This window comes from Ornithorhynchus anatinus, chromosome 6 (genome assembly GCF_004115215.2).
Source record: "Ornithorhynchus anatinus isolate Pmale09 chromosome 6, mOrnAna1.pri.v4, whole genome shotgun sequence".
NCBI classification, from domain to species: Eukaryota; Metazoa; Chordata; class Mammalia; order Monotremata; family Ornithorhynchidae; genus Ornithorhynchus; species Ornithorhynchus anatinus.
The window spans coordinates 24,002,134-24,020,433 of NC_041733.1; the positions used below are offsets into that span (position 1 = coordinate 24,002,134).

At 39.1% G+C, this 18,300-nt stretch overlaps 1 protein-coding gene across 1 annotated transcript in view; it reads right to left on the bottom strand.

Annotated features, from left to right (window-relative positions):
• Positions 1–18,300, bottom strand: part of GPC4 (glypican 4) — a 101,388-nt gene that overhangs the window by 16,355 nt on the left and 66,733 nt on the right. Inside the window, exon 3 of the mRNA XM_001514654.5 lies at positions 8,368–8,759. Coding sequence (XP_001514704.1) covers positions 8,368–8,759 — 392 coding nt within the window. The remainder of the gene's footprint in view (positions 1–8,367; positions 8,760–18,300) is intronic.

The window sequence follows — 18,300 nt, forward strand, 5'->3', positions numbered from 1 at the left end:
GTCCAAGACTAGATACTTTTACCCAGTGTGATGATTAAGGGCTGCTAACAAAAATGATGCCCTAGCATCCATCTTAGCATATTAGCATATATCATTTTTTACTTATGTGCTCGTTGACGCACGAATGAAATGGTATGTTAGTTACATTTTTCTCGTCCCTCCCAAAATACTTAATCTGTGCTTTACACTAGTAATGTGGACCTAATCCAACCATCAGTTATGAATACAGAACTTGCTCTTTGCCCCTCCCAGGCCCACAGCACTTATGTACATATCTGTAATTCTATTTATTTGTATTGATGTCTGTCTTACCACTGCATTCATTCATTCAATCGTATTTATTGAGTGCTTACTGTGTGCAGAGCACTGTACTAAGTGCTTGGAAAGTACAATTTGGCAACAGATAGAGACAATCCCTACCCAATAACGGACTCACAGTCTAAAAGGGGGAGACACTGTAGACTGTAAATCATTGTGGGCAGGGAATGTCAATGTATATTGTTGTGTTGTGCTTTCCCAAGAGCTTAGTACAGTGTTCTGCACACTGTAAGTGCTCAAGAAATACGTCTGAATGACTGAATGAACTGGAGTTCATTGGCTTTCTGCAAGCAACTTTTTCTTTAACAAAGTTTTTCAAATACTTTTGCCAACTGAACCAAGGTAAAATGGGGGAGGAAAACCCAAAAAAACCCAAACAAACCCTACCCAATAGACTCCTCTAGATCACATTTAGAACCAGAGTTATGTCCCAAAACAGACTTATATTTGGGAAATCTAACAGAATTTTTATTTGAACTTTCAGGTTATTTTCACTACCACTTGCAGATGACGAATTCTAACTCAAGTTCCTGATGTCCAACCACAAGGGCACACATCAACTGCTTCTCCAGCATGGCTCAGTGGAAAGAGCACAGGCTTGGGAGTCAGAGGTCATGAGTTCGAATTCCGGCGCTGCCACTTGTCAGCTGTGTGACTGGGCGAGCCACTTCACTTCTCTGTGCCTCAGTTACCTCATCTGTAAAATGGGGATGAAGATTGTGAGCCTTATGTGGGGCAACCTGATTACCCAGAGCTTAGAACAGTGCTCTGCACATAGTATGCGCTTAACAAATACCAACATTATTATTATTTATTATTACCCCTGACTTTCCTCCCTTTAAGATGTATTTGTTTCCTTTCAGAAATCAGTACAATATGAAAACGACCTGAAAGGGATGACATTTCAACATCTATTTGGATGTGCGATGTGTGAGTGATAGTAATCTGATGGACAGTGTGTTCTTCTTCACCTATCACTGTACACTGTAATTGGATTTTTCCACAAAAGGTGTATATGGTTTTATAATCCTTCCACCTTTCTTTAAAAGATTCTGATAGATAAAAGTTGAAGGGATGAACACTGCCAAATAGACCCCAAACAAAGTATAAAAGATTTAGCTTTTGCCCAATCAACATTTCTTTTAGATCTTCTATTTATTTTTAAAATGTAGTGCCAGGATTTCACTCCTTAACCCCATCATCCTGTTCTAAAAATAGCAGAGAGAGGCTGACCTGCCCCTGCTGAGCCCATTTCAATATCCCACAGCGACACCGGAGTTTACGGCAAGTTAGTGACAGAGCCCTCCCAGCAGTGGTGCTGGACCACTGCCCATTTTACCTATGGAAAAAGCTGCTTTGCTGCTGACAACTTAGATTCTGAATATGAAGATGATGCACTTCTCAAGAGCTTATAATGTGACTAAAACAGGCCAAGTGCTCAGAATTTAAGCAATAACACCTCATGCTTTTCCAATCTCTTGGCGGCCAACTCCTAAGTATTAGGAGAAAGCTGTACTTTGGAAATATAATTCACTGAAACAGGATTGAAGATAAGAAAAGCAATAACATCTTTACTGGCCTCTTAATCTTTACTCAGAATCCTAATAAATTTGTACCTACCCTAGCACTTAATAAATGACATTGATGAAGATGATTATTACTACTACTGCTACTAATAGCCATTATCATCAGGCAAAAGATTCATGTTAAAATTCGGGGGGTTATTTGACATTCCACTGTCAAAATGCTCATTTAGATCAGTTAATTTATTAGTAACTATATTGCTAGTTTATATCAGGGTTTAAAAATCCAGAGAAAATTCTAACAGGCCATTTTATTTCCACTGTATACCAAACACACCTTTGGCTTTTTAAAATCTGTGACTATTCCTCTCAGATGTCTGATATGTCAGATAATCACCTTTGGAATACATGATTTGGTACCACTGCAAACTGACTGCATCATTGTAAACTCATTATGGGCAAGGAATGGGTCTGTTTATTGTTATATTGTACTCTCCCAAGCACTTAGTACAGTTATTTGCACACAAGAAGCACTTAATAAATACAATTGAATGAATGGATTCCATGTTGTACTACCATCTTTCAGAACATCTTGTAGAAAATTTGAAGCACTTCAATTAGTATTCTTCCTCTCTCTGCTTCCCATATGATTCAAAATGAGTGAAAATTTGAATAGTTATGAAAACGAATGGGGCAAGTCAACTCCATCCTTAAATCCCACAGCCTCTCCCACCCAACACACATGGACACACATAAATCTGCTCTTCCTCATGTTTAAAATCCCTTATCTACTCCCTAGGACCTTTGGGGTATCTTGAATACACTGCTGATTCATCAGGGCTTCAAATAAAAATTGCTTATTAATAATAATAAAAATGGCACTTATCAAGCACTTACTATGTGCAAAACACTGTTCTAAGTGTTGGGGTAGATACAAGGTAATTAGGGTGTCCCACATAGGGCTCACAGGCCTCATCCCCATTTGACAGATGAGGTAACTGTGGCCCAGAGAAGTTAAGTGACCCACTCAAAGTCACACAGCTGACAAGTGGCAGAAGTGGGATGGATACCTACTCTAGGGGTTCTGGAGACAGGATATGACTAAAGAACCCTCTGAAAGTCTTTGGGAGTCAAGCACAGTCAGAAAAAGATATCTTTAGTGAATTCTTCTACAAATTGAAATTGTTCTTTGGGAGCAGCTGTACAAAAATTATGACTTTGATGCTTCTTATTTTTATATTTCCAAATTTAAAAATAATTTTCCCCACAATTTTTGTTCCCTAAAAGAATCCTTCTGGGATGAGAAACTGAATAAGGATAACTGGAAAGGAATCTGTTCTACCATGGTATTCAACAGCATGGCCTAGTGCATAGAGCACAGGCCTGGGAATCGGAAGGACCTGGGTTCTAATCTCGGAAGGACCTGGGTTCTAATCCCGGAAGGACCTGGGTTCTAATCCAAGATCTGACACCTGTCTGTGCCTCAGTTCCATCATCTGTAAAATGGGAATTAAGACTGTGAGCCCCATGTGGGACATGGACTGTGTCCAATCTGATTAACTTGTATCTACCTCACCCATGAAAACAAAAAACAAAACAGAAAAAAAAAAGAGGGGTCAGTTGCATTAATGACTGTTAACATCAACATGAATGAGGGCACAATGAAAGCACTGCTATACTCCTATACCCTCCATAAATGGCTAGAAGGTGAGACTTTGAACAGATTAAGTGCATGAAGCAAACCTAACCTTCCTGACTTCAAACAGAATCTCAGAGCTATTAATCTTTAACGACAATGATAAACACCCACCTGACTGTGCAGTGCAAAAGAGAATTTGACAGGCAAGTTAAATTACCAAACAACTCAAGGGTCCTCCAAGCCATGAACCAAGAGAGAATGAACAAGTGGTGGAAAACTTTCAGTGGCAATAATTTTTTCCATTTAAGATCCCCACAGATGCTTGCTTTTTTAATATGGATTGAGCACCAGATTTTAATGTCAATTCTGGTACTAACGACAAAATCCTTCGATCCTTCACTAAGACTTTATATCAAAATAATCTATTTTCTTAACACTGAAGAAATTGGGTTTTTTTTAATAAGCAGACTGGGACTAATACATTACTCATGGATGTCCGGTATCATAGTAAAGGTGAGGACTCATTTTCTCAAAAGAAAACCTTCTGAGAACCCATTTTTTATTGTTCAGTCCATGGTTAGGTGAGGCAAGTTTCTCTCACTAATCACTTGGATTAGGTTTCAGTGACTTGAAAAATTTAGGAATTATCAGACAAAGTATCATGGCCCAGATTACACAGCCTGCTACAGTCAAAAATAAGCATTCTTCGCAGGTACTACAGTGAATATGAATATAAAAGGCACATAAACTGTGTCAAATCAATTTTACATAATACTGTTATTTGGTTATAATTCAGGCTCCAGGTATTCTAGAACAGTTACCATAACTTTCCCCATTAATGTTAAATTTCATGTCCTCAAAAATTGCTCATTTTTTCCTTGCTTTGACTGCCTTGGTCAAGGGCAAAAATCACACTGAAATTGGGAGAAATAGGAATGACAGCCATGTGAAGCCCTGTTCTAGAATGAACAAGGTTTGTGTAGACTTCATGAACTCATGGTATTCTCGCAATGGCAAAGGGGATTGCCATGGCAAACCAGTGTGGGCAACTGGAAATGGCCAGGAATGGAGAAGCAGCATGGCCTAGCAGATTGAGCATGGGCCTGGGAGTCAGAAGGACCTGGGTTCTAATCTCAGCTCTGTCACTTGCCTGCTGGGTAACCTTGAGCAAGTCATTCAGCTTCTCAGGGCCTCAGTTACCTCATCTGTAAAATGAGGATTAAGACTGTGAATCTCATGAGGGACATGGGCTATGTCCATCCTGATTACCTGATTACCCCAGCTCTTAGTATAGTGCCTGGCATAGAGTAAGCACTTAACAGATACCATAAAAAAAAAGAGGAAGGGCAATTGCATGGTCACAGAATACTAATGCTTTCAACCTGATTTTCAGGGTAGCCAAAACAGTATACAGAATTCCAAATGTGGGCACTGACACATGCTGGGGAAAACTGTAGTCGGTAAGGGAAAAATGTTCTAAACTAAAATGATCAAGAATGTATTTGTGGTTCTGTAACAGAAGCACCAATAAAAATAATAGGGAATTTTTTCCAGTGCTAGTGTAAGAAAAAGATACCATAAAATAAAAACCCTGCCTCGGGAACTTTGTGTTTATTAAACAACTTTGATTTCCACATAAAAAGATGAAGACAAGTTGATAACAACTTGCCTGGAAGCCTGAATAGAAAATATAATAGAAAAACTAACCATCAGTCACGAATGTCTATGGAAAGGAATGTGCATAAAAAAGCGGTAGCAGAGTACTTTAAAATAACTGTAATAGAATTTACATTTCCCCAAACCCCTCTAAATAATTAAAACCACCAATTTTGAAAAGACTTTATCCATTTCAGACAGTGTAACTCTGGAGTACCAGGTGAATAACAGATTTAATTAATTTGTATTTGCAGAGGGCATTTCTTATTTAATCAAGTTTCCCTTGATCTCTGATTTTGACTATGAATTTTACAATTCCAGATTTTTAGCCATGAATTAAAATCAACCTAAAAGAAATAAATGTTTTTTCTAAACTAACATTTTAATTATGATGTTTAATTATCCTCTACATTTAAATTACCACCTCAGCTCCCGCCAGCCAAAAAAAAGCAAAGCACAGGATATTTGGGGGAGGGATGATTTAAGCAGAAAAAAGTAAAAAAGAAGCACAACTAAACTCTGCTATAGTAAAGTACCAAATTTCTAATTATAGTTTTTTAGGAGTGGTGTGGGCACAACCCTTGCCTTGTCAGTATTAACTGAAACCATGAAAGGCCAACTTTGCTTTGGCAAAGAGCTATTAATTTTCATGGTGCATACAACCACTACTGCATTTTGGAAAGATCTCAATGTATTTCTCCCTTGGAGGCAAAACTGCACAAATAGCAGGTCAATAAGCAAAGTATTCTGAACCATGACTAGTAAAGATGGAACAGCACAAGCACCTATAGCATGTAAGTATTCTTAGACCATGTGTTACTAATTAAGGATAAATTTCTGAAGGTTATGAATGGCAAAATATCAAATTCTGAACCAGTTTGTCATTCTTTTTTTTAAGGAGGACTGAAACCAAAGGTAACAGATTATTTTTAGTTAAAAAGTTAAAATTGTTACCAAAAGCTAACAGAAAGCATCTGCTTTTGGTAACAATTTTAAGTCTGCTAATTTTACTGCCTTTCAAAGGCTCAATATAATCAAATCACTACTAGATCTAAATTTTCCTCTCACACTTCATTTCAGAGCTGGATGCATAAAAGATAATGTTCCTATCATCAAGACATAGAAGGAAGAGTAAATTCAGTTTACCATTGTTAATATACCCTAGTTAACTTTTCCTTGGCTCCTGAATGTTCTTTGACAGCCCTTATTTGTGGTTTATCAGTGTAGCTCATCAATAGGCCATTTTACTTGCATGGGGAAAAAATATTCACATGCTTGCACTTGTTCACAATCCTCTTATCTAGGCCTTTCCTAAGCAATACTCTGCATCAAAATGGCATCAGATTCCTTTTAAAAAAATGTGCAGTTAACATTTTCTGAAATGATGCAATATAATCTCTGTCCTAAGGGTCATCTCCTCCTCTTCTGCTATTTACATAGCAAATTAAAATCACACATGCTTTCTCAAGGCACTTAGAGGTTATTTAAATGGCACAGAAAAATCTCAATCTTGTTTTTTATGCAACTTGTGATTTAGAAGCTTCTGAAACTGATTTGATTACCAGGGGTCTTTGACAACTACACCTACGTTATGGCAGGCAACTCAACTAAAGAACTGGAAGATTCAGCAATGTCACTTTCCTATGATTTAGAAAAACGATAATTTTCCATGTAAAATTTTTTGAGACAAATGCAATTTTATTCTCAACTAAAGAACTCACTGTCAAAGAATAAGGTTTAACTAAATTAATTTCTCAACATTGTACATCACATAAACTCAATGGTTACCTCTAGCACTTATCACTGTGGGATGAGAACATTTCTACTATTTCTGTTGTATTGTACTCTAAGTGCAAAGTAAGCACTCAACAAATACTACTGATTAATTAAGTACTTATACCTCTTTTCAGCACTTGTGTGCTGCTAAGGCTCCTACCTTAACTGGGAATAATTCAGAAAGAGAGACCAGCACCCACAGGTGGTTCATCTACTGCAAACAAACTTAGTTCTCTGCCTCCTTCCACCCTATAGTAAAGCAACCCACAAGCTACAACTCTCCATATCCTCTCCTTTCTCTCCCAAGTGAGGGAAGTGTTTCAGTTAATAAGAGCAGAGCAGATAATCCAGATGTTCTACACCACATTCACTTAAGGCAGACCTCAAATTATTCCAGTTCTCTTAAGTAACATACAGGAGAAGAGGTGTGAAGCATTTTTGTTGATAAAATCTAGGGGGTTGTTACTAACCTTCTCTGATAAATCTGACTGTGCCTGTTCTCCAAGATTGTTTCCTGCCCTCAACTACTGACCCAAGTATAAACCAGGCATTTTACAGCAGTAGTGAAAAATCTCTCCCAGTACCTTGGGCTGAAACCTACAGAGAATCTAGATGTAGGCTGTATTTTTCATCAAAATTTCAAAATCCTTCTTTTCCTCCCTTATTCATCCCTACTAAAACTCAGAAGTGGCATCTGTTGACTTCATTCCTCAGGAATCCCCACACTGCAGCACTAAACGGTGCGTTTGGAAAACCCAGATTCTTCATTTTTAATTTTCTGGTGATTAAGCTGTGGTCTGATCTCCCTCCACCTCTGCCGATACTCTACTTCTACTCCACCTTTTCCTCCCCTCGCCCAGAACTGCTTCCCTTCTGTCCCTGGGCCTTACTCTGTTGGTACTGATCTCCCAAAGAGGTTGCCACTGTGACAGAGACTGGTCACCAGGGGCCTTCTAATCTGGACTCACCCTGGCAGTGAGTGGGTTCATATCACAGCAACAGCCTAGACTCCAGTCAGAGACCAAAAGTAGACACAAAGACTCCATCCTGCTGCTTGAGCAATATCTGGAGCTACAGCATGCTCACCAAGAGGCACCTGGGCAGGGGAGTCAATGGGTGAGGAGTGCAGGGAAATCTAAAGGCAGCCCAGCTCTGTCCTTCACCTGCTCTCTGTCCTTGGGGAAGTCACTTAATTTTGCTGTGCCTCACCTTCCCATTTATCAAATGGGAATTAAATACCTATTATCTCTCCTACTTAGTGAGACCATGTGGGACCAGGAGTGAGTCTGACTTGATTATCTTGTATCTGTTCTAGTGTTTTAGTACAGTGCTTCATACAGAAGTGCTGAACAATAAATACTACAATTATTATCCTTATCACCCTCCTCTCAGTCATCAGCCCCAGGAACCAGGTTCCTTCTGATAAAGGAATATATATTCTGAAAGTTAGCTTACCACAGATACTTTGTTAACTACATCTCTTGCTACCGCCAGGCCTTGTGCAAAAGTGCGGGCAGCCACAAATGCCCTGGTCACTTGCAGTTTTAATTTTCGAGGGACATCCCCAAATGGCTTCAACTGCTCCGTATACTTGCTCACGCATTCAAGATATTCATCAGTGAAATGGTATTGTGGGTTCACCAGTCGAAACATACGTTCCAGAAGTCGTGCCCAGAAGTCATTTAGCATTTCTTCCAGGTTCACATTTCCTCCCACGTAATATCGCTTCAACTCTACGAAGAGATCCTTAAACAGCTCTGAATTTTGCATGTATAAGCGACCATATGTCCTTACAAACATGTCATTCAGGGACTTCTCTGCATTTTCAAGTAGTTCTTTGAAGAATTCTGGAAAAAGAGTGATGGTTTTCAGTGATTAAACAGCCACATTCTTCTTAAATACTTTTCTCATGTAATTCACCACACTGAAAACTGAGCAAAGGTTTGAAAAAAGCCCACTTTCAAAACAGAATCTGATTGGGACATTATATAATGGATAGAGTTTTCCTTTGGCAATTTTGCATCTTCCATGGTTCATTAATGAAAAGGATCTCAAGTCATAAACAGCTTTATCTTGACTTATGTGACAAAAGGCTAAAACAGAAAGCTACTGAAACAGAAAACAGCATTTTTCTCAGGAGTTATTTTACAAAACAAAGGAACAGTAAAACAAAAATTAAAATAGGTACCAGGATAGTCTAAAGGTTATCAGGAAACATTTTACTGTATCTGAATTTATATGAAGCCAGCTTGTGCCTGTTTACTCAGTACTATATATTGGGTAAAATGTTTTATTAGGTATAAATGTTTTATTTGTGTGCACACACACACACAAAGATGACCAGACCACTTACCTGTTTTCAGAGGACATACTGTGGAAGAGAGAGGCGGTTAGGAGTTAAACAAGCCATTTAAAGTTGTTATAGAATTTCATCATTGTATAAATTAGGCTCCAGGGTATCAAATTCATAAGTAGGACCCCATTAAATTACTTAGAAAATATGACTGTGAAAATCTATAAAAATTAAAGAAATACAAAGAAAAATTCAAAGTATGAATATCCACAGTTGATATATCTGGAAAAACCAAATCTGAGGATGAGAAACTAGTTTACAACTTTTTTCTGAAACGAGACTGAATTCGTCATTTGACAAAGACAAATGATTGACTTTGAATACATGTTCTATTTATAATAAATAAAAATTATCTTATTGCACAAGAGAAAAACTGATTCTTGCTTAACCTAGTTAGCATGTAACACTACTGTAAACTCCAAATCAGAATTAAGTGCAAAGACTCTTAATTATATGACACTGTATTCTGAAAATCAATAGGAAACCTGATGTTCTTCAAAACTCCTGGGTGAGTTCTAGCCATTTTTACCTGTATTTGGTCTAGCCATTTCTACCTGTTAGTGTATGAAAAACACTAGGAGGCTTGTTTTTCAAAGTATACCATTACATATTCTGATTTCTGATCTGGGCTCTCTTATGAGTCACATTCAATAAATAATTTTAATAAAATGGGTCTGTGTATTTAATTCTCAAGGGGATGATGCTTGGAGCCTGAAGTTGTTGGGAAAAAATATATTTGGCCCTGTTTGAATTTAAACCTTGTTAAAATGTATAAAGTATGTTGAAGTTCATACTTCTGGCTTCAAAGTGCTCCAGAACAAACAACAGCTTTAGCACAGAGAAAGTTTTCTGGAAAAAGTGAAACATTCTTAGAGTTCCTGATTAAAGTCATGGGGCTCAGGGGTTTACTTAGCTATATATAATGCAGCCTCTTAGGAGTACAAGAGAAATGATCCAGTGAAGAAGAGATTGATTTCAAAACCTAAATGTCCTCTGTTCAATATCAGCACGAACCTCTACTTTAGTTCCCATGACTGGCATTTCCTGTCAAAGGAGATTTTTCTAGTTTAGTTTATACTTTAGAGATTAGCTTGGTGGTATATATTAATTTCTAATACACTTAATCACCCTGAAAGCTAACTTCCGTTGTTTCACTTTTTTCAGACCCTTTAATTTAGAGGCCAGAGAGATCACACATTTATATGCCTTTGGAATGGGCTCACAGCTCATAAATGTAATGAGAATTTCCATGAAACTGATTTTTAATTACGTGTCCCCATCCAGAAAACATTTTAAGATATACAATCCCATTACGTAACTTTTCCCTATACTCCACTCACCGTAGTGTTAATCTTCTAAATGCTCAAAGAGAATAGAAAAACAAACTTCTAAGTGCACTCACATTAACAGAGTGTCAGAACACCCAGCAAGTTTAAAGTATCTGTATATCTTACAAATATTTAGGTTCGGTGAAAAATCAGGATTGTTTGGTTCATGCCTGGGACATGCACTATCAGTGGTCTCAGATTATCTACAAAAAATGGGGATCACCACTGACGCTGTCCCCCTCTGCTTCATAGCATGAGCATCTACTTCAGGAAGCACAATGGAGCTATATTGAAGACCCACACCTGATCAAAAGGCCACCATTTTCTTGATCTTCATAAACTTGTTACATTGTTTTGTCAGAAACAATGTCAGAAATAGCCCTCTCTGGTGGAAAGTAGTTACCCAGCCCAACTACTACGGACTTCTTAATATTTCAGATACCCTAATTGAGCTGGGGGGTGGGGAAAAGAGAGACATAAAACAGGCATCCCTCACAAAAAGGGGAATGGAGATATATCCAGCAGTTCACAAACAGGAAGGGTGCATGCTGGAAAGAGCAAGATGTAACTATTTATAGACCTTTGGGCATATAGAAAACTAAAAAGTATTTCGGGTTTTTAGCAGTTCATTTTCCAATGGACATTTAATGGACCTCATTACACCCTAGTTTTTGTTCACATTTAGTATGCAGTGCATTAAAATAAATAGCAAATAAAATGTGTTTCTTTCCATAACTTTGGCCTTTGAGAAACAGGTTGAGCTTCTCACCCCACACCAGAAGTTCCTGGAGTAAAAGGCAGCCAAAAGCTACCCAGTCTTGTCATAGTCTTAAAAATAGTCCTCAAAGTCAATTTGGTAAATTGACATTCTCAAATTTGAAAAACAAAGAACTGTTAAATGATTAATGAAGTAGGATAGATTCTACAATTAAATTGTAACCTTGATAAGTGGAAGCTTCTACTCAATTTCAAATGTGTGTGTGGCACTATAAATTAACACCTTTTGGTTGTACTAAAAGTTTACTTATTCTCCTCAAAGGATGTGTACAAACAAGATTAATTTTCTGCTTAACAGCAATGTAAAAAACGAGTTTTATAGCATGGTACAAATAATCTGTTTACCATCTAAATTCCTGTAAGTTATAACACATATATTTCATAGATGACAAATCATACCTTTCTGCTCTTAAAGGAACTCAAAATATTTAAAGATTAGGGACTCTACATTCTCAACCTGAAATGAATTATTTAGAAACAATATGAACCTAAATCTCTTAAAAGATTTTAAAAAAAAGAATGGAACACTTTAAAGAAGATAAGATCAAAGTAAACAATTTGTGATAAGAGAGAAACAAAGCAACATTTGTTTCTCAGTCCACACATGCTATCTCCCTACCCTGATGATCTGATTGCAGGTTTCAAGTTAAAGTAGACTTTAAAAGGCAGGGCAGTTATTTCTTATCTCACAATTAGAAATCTAAGTCTGTGCTCCTCATTTCCAAGTACTACAACTGTTGTTAAAGATCAGTTAGTGAAAACTAGAGTACAGTTGCTGAATATCCAGTGTCTACTTGAGAGTTCAATCATTCAGTTGTATTTACTGAGCACTTGGTGTGTGCAGAGCACTGTACTACATGCTTAAGTCTTCAAGGTATACTAACAAGGCTCCTGCCCAAAAAACAGTTGGAAGTTCAACCCAACTACCAAAAAAACCCCACATACTAAGATGCAAGATTAAAAACAACAGATATAAATTCAATAATTCTGTTTAAATCAGTACACAACTTGTTGTGCAATGCTGGACAACAAAAAAGCAGTATTGCCTAGTGAAACAGGCATGGACCTGGGAGTTAGAGGACCTGGGGTCTCATCTCTGCTCTGCCACTTGCCTGTTGTATGATCATGGGCAAGTCACAACTTCTCTTGTGTCTCAGTTTCCTCATCTACAAAATGGAGATTAAATAACTAGTGTCCCTCCACCTTAAACTGTGAGTACCATTTGGGTCCGGGACTAGGTTCAACCTGATTATCTTATCCTGGGGCTTGGCACATAGTAAGGGTACAATAATAATACTACTTACTACATAGTAAGTGTACAATTCTACCTGTGGCTCAGTGGAAAGAGCACGGGCTTTGGAGTCAGGGCTCATGAGTTCGAATCCCAGTCTGCCACTAGTCGGCTGTGTGACTGTGGGCAAGTCACTTAACTTCTCTGTGCCTCAGTTCCCTCATCTGTAAAATGGGGATTAAGACTGTGAGCCCCACGTGGGACAACCTGATTCCCCTATGTCTATCCCAGCGCTTAGAACAGTGCTCGGCACATAGTAAGCGCTTAACAAATACCAACATTATTATAATAATGGTACTTGTTTAGGGCTTACTATGTGCCAAGCACTGTACTAAGCCCTGGGGTAAATACAAAATCTGGTAGAAGTTGTGGTATTTAACAAAAAATGTTATTACATTTTGCTTTTATTCATTCTCCAAAATATCTTTTGACACACAAAGACTTAGTAAATGAATAACAAATTCTTAGTATGGGATTTTAAGACAGTTAAATTCAATCACAATTACTAAGCGCCTCCTGTATGCAAAGCACTGTAATAAGTGCTTGATTTTACAGTTGTCAAGTTCTATTAAAGGATTCCATTCCATTTGGGCTTTAAAAATTATATATTTCACACACAAGTGCACTTAACATAAGATAGAGTTTTATCTGATTTAAAAATACATACGATATGTATGTTGTGACTCCGAGTCTCTGACCACTGTTGACTCAATCTTAAACCAAACCCAGTACAGTAGAAACATATGTTTAATGGATTGTTGATACTCTTTGTTATTATCCTTAATTGCATTTTACCAGAGCTAGTTTTTTGGGTGTTTAAGCATTTTTAAATAAATGTCTCTAAATCCTAGATTTAACAGAAGACTGGTAGTAAACTACTAACTTCTCCCATTTCAAACACTTCATTGAAGTCCTTCCTCTGCTCTAAACTAGGCTTCAACGGAGATAAGAACCCTTTAGTGTCCCACTTACAGCAAGAAAATCCAGGTGTTTACCAGCCTTCTCCAGTGATAATTAAGTATGCTAATTGGCAGTGCCATAACATATAGCAACAATAGACAAGGAAGAAATCTCCTACAGGGAACCAGTAGGGGGAGTAGCTGGCTATTATAATTTCTTTCCGTATGTTTCCTTGTTCAATAGTGTAGGGAGGAGTGGAGGTGGAAGTGGATCCTATGAAAGAGGGAAAAGGGTGAGAAGAGAGAGTAATGAAGTAAATTTATAACATGAAAATTATGTGAAATTAGACGGCCTAATCTGCGGTGGCATTTGTAAATACACAAATTTTAAATGCTCATTTTCATGCAGATATAAATGACTCCCAATTCTCCACACAATTTTTCCTGAGGAAAATCCCAATAGATCCCACTCCTTTAACGAAGAAAAAAAAAGACATTGGGTTCCACCCTCCAGTTGGCTCTACATGAAGGTGCACAAAGTTACTTCTTGACAGATAGTCATTTGGAAAAGATACAATGAAAGATGCAAATGTACATCAGCTTCTCTACTTTGTAGTTCTGCACAGAGTTGCTCCAGTGTTTCTTTTCAGGTATCAGGCAGCAGTGGATATCTGGCCAAGCAACTCTAACTTATGGAGAAGTGATGTGATGTGTTTGTGTGTAGTCATGTATGGTCTGCCTGTTCTATGCCTTTTTGCCTGTTAGTTTTAATGTCTTCTTCTTTAACTGCCTCTACCACATTTGTAATTTACACCAGGGAGAAACGATCCAGAGTTTCATAATCGTTTTCCTGATGTGTTGAGAAACCCATGAATTCAATGCTAACATACTTATTGAATATGAAGTCCGGATGGGAAGGGCAAAGCAAAATTGTTTGCCCTACTTTCAAGCATATGTTAGCATTTACTGATACAATTTCACTGCATAGCTTTAAGAATGAAATGCTTAAATCTTAACAGTTTTGCTACAAAAGCAATGATGGTAAGGTGTTTTGGAAGTTTGATCCAGAGACCATTTTCCCAAGGAAAAAGGGATGGGCCTCTAGCATCCCAACACCCCAAATCCTTGTGACTTGTTCAGTGGGCTCACCCTGGTGGAAGTGTTGAGGAAAGCTCAATATTTATGTGTTGCCCTCTCATTCACTTTGAGCAAAGGGCAGAATCTTTAGGTACCCAGCTTGTACGGAGGTCCTAAAGAAAATGGAGGAAGGAGATCCTTAAAGGACTGCCCACTTACCACAAGCCTAGGGATCAGGCATCAGGTACTGCTCCTCAATTTCACTCTCAAGAAGTCCAAGATGATGGCCTCATTCCCCTTGAAGATGAGGGGTTCCCACATGGAAGCATTTCAGAAGCCTCATTGTCCCTAATACTCTCCATACACCAAAAGGGGAATATGCAGCATACAGTTGCTCCAGTCAGTTCTTTTGAGGTTTCTGGCAGCAGTGGACATCAGGCCAAGCAATTCTAACTTCAGGAGAAGTTAGGTGATGTGTTTGTGTGTAGTGATGTATGATCTGCCTGTTCTATGCCTTTTTGCTACAGTCCACACGGTAGAACCTATTCCTCCGCTTGTGAGGATTCATGCGCATCAAGGATTGTTGATGGGTGTATACCATCTTTTTATATATTTTTTTTTCCTCTCTGAAACTATCCATGAAGAATGATGGCATGCACTGGCCCGACAGGTTTTCCTCATCAAATGCTGCATCTTTGAGGTTGGAGAAGCAGCGTGGCTTAGTGGAAAGAGCACGGGCTTGGGAGTCAGAGGACATGGGTTCTAATCCTAATGCCAGGACTTGTCTGCTGTGTGACCTTGGGCGAGTTAACTTCTTAGTGCCTGTTACCTCATCTGAATAATGGGGATGAAGACTCTGAGCCCCAAGTGGGACAACCTGATTACCCTGATTCCCAGCATTTAGAACAGTGCTTGGAACATACATTCATTCATTCAATAGTATTTATTGAGCGCTTACTATGTGCAGAGCACTGTACTAAGCGCTTGGAATGTACAATTTGGCAACAGATAGAGACAATCCTTGCCCAATGACAGGGTCACAGTCTAAACGGGGGAGTCAAACAGCAAAGCAAACGGAAGAAAACAAAAACAAGACAACATCAAGATAAATAAAATCAAGGAGATGTACATCTCATTAACAAAATAAATAGGGTAATAAATAATATATACAAATGAGCACAGTGCGGAGGGGAAGGGGGAAAGAGCAGAGGGTGGGGGGAGAGAAGGGGAACAGAGGGAAAGGGGGGCTCAGTCTGGGAAGGCCTCCTGGAGGAGGTGAGTTCTCTGTAGGGCTTTGAAGAGGGGAAGAGAGTTAGTTTGTCAGATGTGAGGAGGGAGGGCATTCCAGGACAGCTGCAGGACGTGGGCCAGGGGTCGACAGCGTGAACGGGGGACAGTGAGGAGGTGAGCGGCAGAGGAGCGGAGTGTACGGGGTGGGCAGTAGAAAGAGACAGGGGATGTGAGGTAGGAAGGGGCAAGGTGATGGAGAGCTTTGAAGCCAAGACTGAGGAGTTTTTGTTTCATGTGAAGGTTGATAGGCAACCACTGGAGGTTTTTGAGGAGGGGAGTGACATGCCCAGACCGTTTCGGTAGGAAGATGATCCGGGCAGCGGAATGAAGAGTAGACTGGCGTGGGGAGAGACAGGAGGAAGGGAGATCCGAGAGGAGGCTGACACAATAATCCAGTCGGGATATTATGAGAGTTGGTACCAGCACGATAGCCGTTTGGATGGAGAGGAAAGGGCAGATCTTGGCAATATTGTGAAGGTGACATAGTAAGTGCTTAATAAATATCATTATTATTATTCATTCTTTAGGGGAATTTGTTTAGGCACAACTGGGCCTGGTGCCTCATCGTGACAGACACTATGCCTTGATGAGTAGATCCTTTAGTCCCCACAGGATTTGTGTGTCAATCTGTTATTAACAGTTGACCACATTGTTGGGAATACATCCCTGAGGAAGACCTTGGAAGTTGTATTGGAGAGCAGATTAAAAACTCAAATTGAATTCCTGAAAGTGGCACTGAATCTCCACTGCACCATCTAGGGTCTTCAGGACACACACGGATCCACTTTCACTGTGAGCAGCTGAGAAGCAGCATGACCTAGTGGATGGAGCATAGGTCTGGAAAGTCAGAGGACCTGGGTTCTAATCCTCACTCTGACACTAGGCTGCTGTGTAACCATGGCCACGTAACTTTACTTCTCTGGCCTCGGTTTCCTCATCTGTAAAATGCAGATAAAATACCTGTTCTCTTCACCTCAAACTGTGAGCTCCAATCTACTTATTTTGTATCTACCCCACACACTTAAATAACAAAATCATCATCTTCAAATCAAAACTATATAAGTGTGAATATACACACTGCTTAGTATTGTGCTCTGCATGAAATAAGTGCTCAATAAAGACAACTGAATGAATGGATGCCCTCCAGATCCCTGGACTGGGGCTTCATCTTATTGTCAGAGGTACCCCATCAATGTGTGAGTATCACTGCAAAAGCAGTCGGTAACTCACATGAGCACACACACATACAACATGTGGTGTGATACACTCTTTGGAGTGAAGCAAAGGCAAAGGCTCACTTAGAGAAGATATTCCAAACAAAGATATTAGAAAGCCAACAAGAGTCCAAAACATGGTGCAAAATACCCTTATAACCTAAAATGAAGATGAGTGCACCACATATCTCTCAAATAAAACTGAGATTAACCTCTTATTTCGCTGAATGTCAAGAAATAATGTCTGACTGAGAAACAGCATGGGCTTTGAAAAGAGCATGGGCCTGGCGACAGAGAACTTGGGTTCTAATCCGGCTCTGCCAATTACTTACTGTACGACATGATTAACTTATATCTACCTCAGCACTTAGAACAATGCCTGACACATAGTAAGTACTTAACAAATACCATTTAAAAAGACCCCAAAAAACAAAGAGCACATTGATCAAATTCAGTGACAAATTTATCTGGACAGAGATGATGGATGTGGCATGAATAGACAGAATATTCTGATAGCTTACATCAATCAAGGATGGATGTAGGAAAGACTGTAAGCTTGTTGTGGGCAGAGAATATGTCTGTTATACTGTACTCTCCCAAGCACTTAGTACAGTGGTCTGCATACAGTAAGTGCTCATAAGCACGATCAAGTGATATGTGATGCATAAAAGGAGATTTGTTACAGCAGAGCACTGTACTAAGCACTTGGTAGAGAACAATAAAACATAATTAGCAGGCACTTCCCATATACATTAAATACACACCTATTTTAATTTTCATGCTCCAATGACAAGTAGGAACAGTCATCTGTGTCCGACTCGTTTTCTCAACTTCTTCCTTTTCATATTCCCCAAAGGGCCTCATATTCCCTGAGGTGTTTGGGAAGGGCCTGTGTTGGTACCGTGGATCTGGGCTGAAGGGCCAGGCTGAAGGGCCAGGCATTCTTGCTCCCTGACCTGGGTCACAGGGATTGTGGCACTATCCATCCTAAGGGTGCTTACTGACACCTACTGAAAGCAATCCATTGTACTCATTTTAGAAGATTTTTAGGGATTTGTAACAATGTGACTGATGCTATTTCAGATAGCTGAAAATTTGGATAAAAACAGCAAAATTGTATCTGGCCATGCTCATTTTGTCAGTTATCTGGATGCTGTAG